This window comes from Bidens hawaiensis, unplaced genomic scaffold, assembly GCF_021521415.1.
Source record: "Bidens hawaiensis isolate Kalapana, Puna unplaced genomic scaffold, B.hawaiensis_p1.1 tig00013078_1, whole genome shotgun sequence".
NCBI classification, from domain to species: domain Eukaryota; kingdom Viridiplantae; phylum Streptophyta; class Magnoliopsida; order Asterales; family Asteraceae; genus Bidens; species Bidens hawaiensis.
The window spans coordinates 646,000-656,221 of NW_027492103.1; the positions used below are offsets into that span (position 1 = coordinate 646,000).

The 10,222-nt window shown below is 34.4% G+C and overlaps 1 protein-coding gene across 1 annotated transcript; it reads right to left on the reverse strand.

Moving 5' to 3' along the window:
* Positions 1 to 328: 328 nt before the first annotated feature.
* On the reverse strand, positions 329 to 4,043 carry LOC143543206 (cationic amino acid transporter 6, chloroplastic-like). Its single transcript, XM_077035575.1, has 6 exons — positions 3,968 to 4,043; positions 2,879 to 3,506; positions 2,526 to 2,748; positions 1,585 to 1,915; positions 1,211 to 1,439; positions 329 to 947 (listed from the first exon to the last, which is right to left on the reverse strand). Exons 2-6 carry the CDS (start codon positions 3,282 to 3,284, stop codon positions 370 to 372), a joined length of 1,767 nt encoding a protein of 588 aa, XP_076891690.1. The 5' UTR covers positions 3,285 to 3,506; positions 3,968 to 4,043; the 3' UTR covers positions 329 to 369.
* Positions 4,044 to 10,222: the final 6,179 nt, after the last annotated feature.

Here is a 10,222-nt window from a genome sequence, read left to right on the forward strand (position 1 = left end):
TTTTTATTGGCTTGACCTTATTCTTTAGATAATAAAGAAATTATATAGCCATTAATTAAGTAGTCCAAATTGTATAACTAATTGAAAAGCATGTTGTACAATCACTTAAAGCCCAACTTCACCTGAAATTGAAACTGTAGTATTATAAATTTCTTAAAAATTAATATTTGGAAAAATAGATGATCAGACAAACTAGTAAACTCTTCAAATTCTAGACTTTTCAGTTAATTAACTTCCATCCTAAGCATGAATAGAGAAAAATAGACAGGTTTTCTTGAACTTTCTCTAATAATTCAAGAAATAAAGTCCAACTAATACGAAATGTTAAACAACAAAAAAGTAACAAGTGCAAAAACCTCATTTCTTTCACTATTGCACTTGAATATCAACCTTAGGTTGTTCCCCATTAGAATTGGGACAATCTGGTCTCATATCATCAGCCTCCATATCCATTTCTTCAGCTTGATATGTTGAATGAACTCCATACAACATATAAACCAAAGTTATTAAACAAGTCCACAAACCAAACCTCTCATATGACAACTTCTTCAAAGTGGCCATTAGAAATATATTCAAAAATATGGAGAGCGCAGCCGGCCACGGCATGAATGGCACCAGCCACTCATGATCTGACCTGTCATGACTACCACTAAACGGCATCAAGTACTGGAAAATCGCAGTTGACGCGATCACACAAGTGCCAAATAGTGGCAATCCCCATTTTTGTATGTGGGTGATGTTCCAAGATATGGAGAAACCAATGGAGGCACTTGAGAGGATCAAGAGGAAAACAATTGTATAAATTGGCGGGTTGTTGGTCTTGATGGCATAGCGGTGGTAGATTAAGGCATTGGCCACAAGGTAGAACACCATGAGGGTACCAATTGAGATCATCTCTAGTACAATGCTAAGTTCTGTGAATAGCGCAATCGACGCTTGACAAAAACCTGTATAATAATATTCATCAAAGAAACGCGTTAAAACAATTCTCCATCAACCGTGTTTTGATGAAATAAACGATGGTTTTATCAGAACCTTTTGGTCAGGAGGTCATCAAAATTTTCTCTTATCTACCGATAAAATGAGACTTTATATATATAAAAATTTAGTAAATTGTAGCGACGTGAGTTAGTGGGTCCTCTTGACCTCCTGGTTCCGCCTCTGAATATAAATCTTAATAATGAACGGAATAAAAACAAAGGGCACTTACCTAAAAAGATTGTTGCATTCTGAGGGGTACCCGTTTTAGGGTGCACCTTTGCAAACCAAGACGGCACTAGTCGGGCTCTACCAATGACACACAAATACCTAGCTTGGCCAAGCATTGCTACAAGAAGAGATGCTACAATTCCCAAACTAGCGCCTGCTCCAACAATGTTGCTAGCCCATTTCCATCCAATGTTTTGGAAAGCGACCGAAAATGAAGCATTACTCGATATCTATGAATAACCATTTGAAGAATTCCTATTTATAAGACACAAAATCCAACTATAATAACTTAGACTAATCATTCTTTTGTTGTTCTTTCAGTATTGAGTCTATTTATTATATATACTTTTTGAGAATTAAAAATGAACTAGTTACCATGTTATAGGGAACCATCATGCACAAAGACAAAGCCATAAGGCAATAGATAACAGAAACGATAAGAACTGAGCCAACTATGCCCAGTGGAAGGCTCTTTGATGGGTTTGTGATCTCCTCAGCCATTGTGGAGACCGAATCGTAGCCTATGTAGCTAAAATAAACGATGGCCGCTCCATCTATGACCCCCTTGACACCATTAGGAGCTAACCCTTCCGGCTGGATTAAGTTTTCTGTGTTCCCATAGCATATACCAGAGACTATAATGAATCCAAAGAACACCACATGAAATATTGTCATTATAATGTTTAGCATGGAGCTCTCCTTGGTGCTGAAATTCCAAAACATTAATCCATTCAATACATTAGTTATACCAAAATGGAAAAAATGTATATATATAATTATTTTTGTATCATTTTCACAACCCAATAACACAAGATCCACTAGGTCTATGCCTTGAGAAATAATCATATTGTAATTGATTATGCAACAACACAAATGAATTAAATATTAGCCATGAGAGCAAAATGAGATACCTTTTTCAGTTTTATTGTATTTTCCTCTAATGGTTTGATCATATTATATATGTTCTTTTAAACCCTCAAAAATATTTACAAAACCCTCCAAATTCATAGTCTGCATAGTATAATATATATATATATAACCACTAAGTATATATAAGAACATAAATTTATTCTTTCTAGACCATTTCTTAACAATCAAGGTTTATATTTCTAAATTATAAGTACCAAACTGCATAAATATATACCGGTTCATACACAATACGAAGTCTTATAATAGAACTTATTAAATAAATTAAGGAATTCCAAAGAGTGCGAATAAATGTTATCTATATCAAGGCGCTTGTTAAGGTGTAGTCGCTCCTAAATGGTGAGGGTTCAAACCTCACAGTGAACAAAAATGGTGTAATAGAATCAAACCTCCGACATAGGCAAAGAGTGAGCAGAACAATGAGAGCAACAGCTGGAAAATCCAGCATGTTGTAACCTTTCAACAAGCCATCTACTTCCACTCGCCACGCATTTGGGTCTTCCTGCCCAAAAGCAGTACATAAATATTCTGTGAAACTTCTTGCAACTGCCGCATTTGATAACACATACTCCATTAGTATATTTGCACCAGCAAAATAGCCCACAAATTCTCCTGAAACAATCATTCTTACTAATATAAAAAAGAAAGAAATATATAATTCTTTTAAAAGGTGTAAATATTTAATTAATCTATTATAAATATTATATAGCTGCATTTGATAATTGATATTCCTATTTCATACCAAAAGTGACTCTTAGATAACTAAAGGCACCACCAGCAACTGGAACTTGGATGGAGAACTCAGTATAACACAAGGAAGAGAAAAGAGCTGATATTCCAGCAATAACATATGACACAATAACCGCAGCCCCGGATTTCTCTTTAGCAACAGGTCCGGTTGTGACGAAAACGCCAACACCAAGCATACCACCAATACCAAGGGCAATAAGGTCATACCATGTGAGTTTTCTCTTCATGTCAGCACCAGACCTTAGCCTCATTTGGTTTAGCTCTTGGTCTGGTGTCCATGTGGCTAAAACCCTCTTTCTTAGCCTTTCCGGGGTTTTCGAAAGAGTCTGGAAGTAAGTAGAAAGAGAGCATAGATTGGGAGGATGTGTTGTTTGATTGGTGTGATTAATTGCAGCCATTGTTAATTAAGGGTTGGTTAGTTTGTGTGTCTTGGCTTTGGAGAAGAGTGGTCTTAAATATGTGTTGAAGAATATAATGGTTTTGTTTTCTTTTTTGTATTCATGATATGCCCACTTTTATATATGATTTTCCACAAATCATTCCTTTAACCTTATAGAATTGGAATGACAATGACATCATTATTAGGAGGGCAAATGTCATCACTATCACATGTTAAATAACTCTGTATTTACCAATGTTGTAAAAGTAGGCCTATAAGGCCGAGTACTTGCTATAAGGTATGTCATTGAGGGGAGTTTTTGTAACTCCGCCTAGTTACTAAGAATCGATCGAAGACGGTCAACCTTAGCCAGAATCACATCTAGTCGGTCAACTTGGGCCAATTTTGACATAACAAAATAACATATGTTTCATATTTCTATAATATTAAAAAAAGAATATCACTTTTTTTAACTTATGATTAAATAATTTTAGAATAAGTTATTATTTAAAAATGCATTTATCTTATATATATATATATTGATATTCACTTATTTTGTTATAATTATTAGCAAACTTTTGATATTTGACATATATATAGTATTCAAAAGTTAATTTTCTTTATATTTACCATTTCCGAGTACTCCGAGTACACCCAACTCCCCAGTCAACCGCCTAGGGTCCGCGTAACGACTTTTGCAACCTTGGTATTTATCGTAAAAATAGAAGAAAATAATGTAACAGATCTAGCCAGGGAGAGAGGAAATACATTTAGTAAAAAACCATTGAAGAAATAGGTTTAGAAAACCCCATAAAAAGCTATCATGTCACTGTAAGTGTGTAACAAATATAATATACTCAACACTATTTTCTATAAGTTTTAAGAAACGTGCTAAAAACTCATAAGCATGTAAATCGAATTTATTTATTATAAATACAAGAGTTTAAAATTCTGAAAATCATAAAGTTTTAAAGTTGTACACAAATATAAACACAAACATGTTTATCATAATAAGTTATTATAAGTTTTGTTTTTTCTTAGTTTTACAGATATAATAATCTTGTACACATTTTTAAGATTGCAATTCATACAAAATTTTGTATATTTTTTTATTTTTAAGAAGCAATTGTAGGGTGAGTATTACGCTATATCGATGGGTGTGGGAAGCAGATGACTCGGGCTGTTTTTTGGTTGCTTCTATGAAAAAGCAATTATACAAGACTATTACCATCCCTCGTGTACGAATATTGGAGTGGAATAGTTGGGTCCCCATGAGGGTTAATTTGGTTGTTTGGCGGGTGCTTCTTACCAAACTTCCAACGTGTGATAATATGCTTAAGAGAAAGGTTATGTTCGGTCCGAGTATATGTAACCGTTGTATGTCACGAATGATTTAGTAGAATATTTGTTTTCGGGCTGTTTGGTGGCTTGGGTGATATGGAACAACATAAGCAGGTGGTGCAACATTCCTACCAATTTTGCTTCGTCGATTCGGACAATTTTTGAGATCCATAAGCAAGTTCCAGAAATTAATCATAAGGGAAGAATGGTTCGGTCAATTATCCTGTTGGTTATTTGGTGTATTCGGAGAGCCTGGAACAAGTAAATTTTGAGAACAAGCCCGTTGTTATCGAAACATTCGAAGACATCAAGGTGTTAAAACTTTATTTTAAAAATAAATCTAAACGTTTGGACTTAGATTGGAATAGCTGAAAAGGAATGATTTTGTAATTGTTTTGTTGTTTTTCGGTCTCTGCTAGCTTCTCGTTAGGAGAGAGCCGCTCTGGTTTTTAATGAAATTTGCATTTTTAAAAAAATTGAGTCTTAGAATTTTAATATTATGAATCTAATAAAATAAAAGGATTAAAGGACCATTTTACCCTCTGTCCAATCTAGGTCTTTATGTCTCACAAATGGGTTTTGAGAGCCCCAAGAAAAGTTGCAAAGAGCCAACCATATTACTTTGAAACTAACTTTGCTGGAGGAATCACAAGAGGGTGTGAAAGGACTTTGACCTAAAGGTTTTGGAATTTCGTCAACCATTGGATTAAAAAAAATAGAATTATATATACATGACTGAGCATCTTAGATAACTAGACTTTGTTAAAGCCAACTTAGATGATTTGGTTTTAGAATAAATCCCAAGAATATTGACTTGATTCGAGGGAATATTAGTTTTGTCTCTGAATTGCTGATAAAATCATAAAAATAAACTTTGTTTAATGAAAATAGATGTTATTTATACCTTGTACTCCCTCCGTTCCATTATGAGTGTCCTAGTTTGAATTTTTAAGTCTTTCTTTTGCAACTTTGATCGTAAATATTTTTGTTTGTGTCATATAATATTTGATGAAAATTAAATCAATGTAAAATACATTTAAAACCCAATCCATTCATATACTTTACATCAAGTATTATAACACAAACAAAAATATTGTCGGTTAAAGTTAAATAAGAAAGACTTGAATAATCAAACTATGACACTTATAATGGGACGGAGGAAGTATTACGTACAATGGCCAGTAGACAGTAGACCAAACATAAGATAAACTGATTTTATACCCTCTTATTACAGAACATAAATCAGAAAAAAGAAATATGAAAGCAGGATACATGAAGGGAAAAAGGAAAGAACATATATACCTAGGTGGCTAGGTCCTAGTACATTGAAGGATATTTCAAAATAAATGTGAGGTTACGCTTACGATCCATATCATATATGAAAGTAAGATTTTAATATGATAATCATATGACTTTTTAATGTGCATTTAATCCAAATTCAAAACTGAAAGTACAAAACCCTATATATATAAATAAGAAGTCAAAACTTTAGCCGGATTATGAAATAATTACAAACTTATAGAAATATCAAATATTATAAGGTCTTAATCTCTCTTACACACATGTAAATATATAAATATATTTTTGTAAGCATACAATGTACCTAAATGGAAAACTTTTAAAATAGTAACAAAATTCCAATTTTGTTTTAATTAGATCACTCAATATATTCATTTTCTTTTTTAAGTTTGAATTAGATAACTTAAGTTTCAAAAGATTTTCTAATCTCGGGTATATTTAGTTAGTTTTTTTTAACACGGTGTATTTAGTTATTTACCAACATGTTACCATGTCTATATAACATTTTTTCTTTAAATATTGAAGTGTAATTGGTATTTCTATTAACATTAGGATATCTTATATAAAATAATAAACATAATGTTTTGAATAATCCCATAGGAGATTATTAACTGATCGATTGGAGACTTTCAAAGACCTTTTCAAAGTGGCTTCCACAAAATTATCCGGCGACCACTACTCAGGAGGGACAATGATAAAGTTATTCGGGAAGGGGACATCAATGACAGATATGGAGTCATTTTTTCAAGGCGGCTTTAATGGCGGAGGTGGTGATGATGATGTGTATGTGGCGGTTGGAGAGGATGCGGGCTATGTAGAACTGTAGAAGAGTGAGATGGTGTGGCCTTGTGACATGAATGGAAATAAGACAACAATCAAACCTAATTTTGAATATATTGTTAATGAATATTTCATAAAATAAACTTTATAATTCACATTTAGTACCAGTACTCGTATACTTCAAGTTATTGATAACACTAGCTTTATTCGGATTGATTTCAATACTAATTGTTAACGAAGATATTCTCAAATTTGCTTTGCTTTGATTTTATCTAAGTCTATTGACTGATTCTACCCGAAATTGAGCGGCAATGACGTCTTTAAAATGTTAACAAACCCTACCTTTGTCAATGTGGCTACAATAATATCGATTAATGACCAACTCAATACCGTAGTCATCAAACTGGTTTAGCGAGCGAAAACTTACGTATACAACATGAAATTCAATTAAATTCAATTCTACAAATATCAAATTAATCACTCCTGCATTTACGAGTTATATTTGATATTGAAGATCTGATACTTGATGCGTCGAAGAGAAAGATGCAAAACTCTATCAATCTTACACTGCCGCCTTAGTTTACCATGAACTATCCTATATTATTTTTAGTGGTGCCACTCATCTTTCAACTACCCTAGACCATTTATTGCTTTTTAAAGAAAAAACATATATTTTACTTTTTACAACAAACTAAAAAGTAAATTTTCATTAGAAATTACAAATTACACGATTCAACTTTAAATAAATCCAAAAAATCACAAGTTAGACCACTTGCGGGTGTTGTGGTTGTGTAAACGTTTGTTCCAGATGACTTTAATTTGCGGGCATAGGGGTCGACCTCGAACCGCTTTCTCTTAAACTAGAAAACCTATTTTAAGAGCCAGTTCTTTGTAATCTCTTGCTTCCACAAACGTTTGTTTTTCTAGAACCTATATAGATTTTTAGGATTTGTGCGTGTAAAGTATTAGTAGATCAAAAAAATATATGTCTTTGTTGAATTAAGTTGGCCAAAAGAGTCAAATATATACTTAGAGGTTAAAAAAAGTTTTTTTATTTAATCAAAACGGCATTATAGCCGTTCACAATGGAACAATAATCACAATTCACTCGGCAAGAAGTAACCAAGGACACTTGCTTCCCGGCCTACCGTGTGACTGGCGGCGGTGTGCATATACCCGAGCAACATATCTTACTTACCCGCTAGCTGGTTACCGAAACCACCCTACCACCTAATTAGGCCATTACAAGTTCCCCAGATGAAAAGGCATAGAAGTTGGATACTTAAGAAATTTAAGACTGATATTATAAAGTTTACTTCATATTGGTTTAATAGATGCAACACCAGTTTTATATTAAAAAAAAATAAAACACAAAGCCATTTTCTCGTGTCAAATCTGTTCTTTTATTCGAATAAAGGTTATAGTGTACTAGAAAACTTTCTCAAATTTCAGACCTTAAAAGGAATTTCGTTGATGACGAAGCTTTTGATTCACGCAACTAGGAATCCTTTTTATGCATGTTTTCTATAATAATTAATATCTTCTTAAGGATTTCTTTTCTTTTCCGAGAATTTATATGCCTCGTCCGAGCCGAAATAAAAAGGCCCGTAGTCTCTAACGAGTAACGATATATTATAAGCAAAAAAAATTTAGGCTTATGTAAATGGGTTTTTTGTTTAGTTTAAACAATTAAATTTTTAAATATGCTTACTTGGTTATGATTTAGGTTGTGTATTTTTAAATTTTTAAATTGACAAAGGCCTTTGGAAATTGGATTCACTCTACACCCGAACAACTGAAGAAGATCGTTTGGTACTCACATAGAAATCTGGGACCAATTTCCACTCTCGCCAAACTCTTGTTTGGTACCTTTCTTGATGCATGAGTATATTGAAGACAATAAGATTTCAAGTCTAAACCTTTATTGTATTGATTGATATATTGTTGTTATTACTTGATTACAAATAACCCCTATTTATAACCATACAATTACTTGTTTGACAAGAATAGGAGAAAAACTAACTCAAAAACCCCCTAGGTTTGTAAGTGCGACAACTAGGTCCCCGCACTTACGCAAGATTACACTAACAATCACCACCCTAATCTTGTGATATCGATGAAGCTTTGCATCTCGTTAAACTTCAACCGTGGCAACGCTTTTGTAAGGATGTCTGCTCTTTGTAAATCTCCACTGACATGCTCCACCTTGATTTGTTCTCTCTCGATGCACTCCCGAATGAAATGGTATCGTGTGTTGATGTGCTTGCTTCTCCCGTGAAAAACCGGGTTCTTCATCAAGGCAATAGCCGATGAATTATCCACCTTCAACGTCACGATCTCCTCCTTTTCTCCGGTCATCTCTGACAACAAACCCCGAAGCTATAAGGCTTGACATGCAGCCGATGTAGCTGCCATAAATTCAGCCTCACATGATGATAACGCCACCGTTCCTTATTTATGAGAAACCCATGATATCGGTGATGTACCATAGTAGAAAATCAAACCTGAGGTGTTCCGACCATAATCCATATCCATCGCATGACTACTATCACTATACCCGTGCAACATACTATTTCCGCCTATCGAGTAAGTAATACCAAAGTCTAGTGTACCTCTTAGATATCGGAGAATATATTTAACCGCTTGAGCATGAACTTGAGTTGGTGATTGCATGAACCGACTCGCATAACCAACCGAGTAGCTCAAATCAGGTCTCGTATGAGTTAAATACCGTAAGCTTCCGATTATCTTTCTATAAGCGGTCGGATCTACCTTCAGATTTTCATCTTCCTTTGACAACTTTAAGCCCGGTTCCGTAGGAAATTGAGTCGAGTTGCACTCCCAAAGACTTGCTTCTTTTAGGATCTTCGTTGCATAACCATTTTGCTTTAACATTATCCCACGATCACTTTGCTTGACTTCGATCCCGAGATAGTAATGCAACAACCCGAGGTCACTCATCTCAAACCTTGACTCCATTTGTCTTTTGAAATTTGCAATTTCTTGCACACTTGTACCTGTGACTATCAAATCATCAACGTAAACTCCAACAAGTAGTAGCCTTTGACCGGAACACCGTTTGTAAACCGCTTGTTCTTGTTTACATCGAGTGAAACCGAGTTCTTTTAATGACCCGTTTAGTTTAGTATTCCACGCCCTTGGAGCTTGGCGTAGACCGTATAACGCTTTAGCCAACTTGTACACTTTTCTTTCTTCACCTTTCTTAACGAACCCATCTGGTTGAAACACATACACCTCTTCTTTTAAATCACCATGAAGAAACGCGGATTTTACATCCAAGTGATGAACTTCCCACCTCGGTTTGCTGCTAACGCGAGTAAAAGTCGAACGGTTTCGATTCTCGCCACTGGTGCGAACACCTCTTCGAAATCGATCCCATATTTCTGAACATACCCCTTAGCTACGAGTCAGGCCTTGTACTTGGTTATTTTCCCGGCTTCATATCTTTTGATTTAATAGATGCAACACCAGTTTTATATTAAAAAAAAATAAAACACAAAGCCATTTTCTCGTGTC

Coding starts and splice junctions, on each gene's coding strand:
- LOC143543206 (XM_077035575.1), bottom strand. CDS start 3,284: ATGGCTGCAATTAATCACACCAATCAAACAACACATCCTCCCAATCTA. Junction 2,749..2,878: donor TTATCTAAGAGTCACTTTTG/GTATGAAATAGG, acceptor TGATTGTTTCAG/GAGAATTTGTGGGCTATTTT. Junction 1,916..2,525: donor ACTCTTTGCCTATGTCGGAG/GTTTGATTCTAT, acceptor TTGGAATTTCAG/CACCAAGGAGAGCTCCATGC.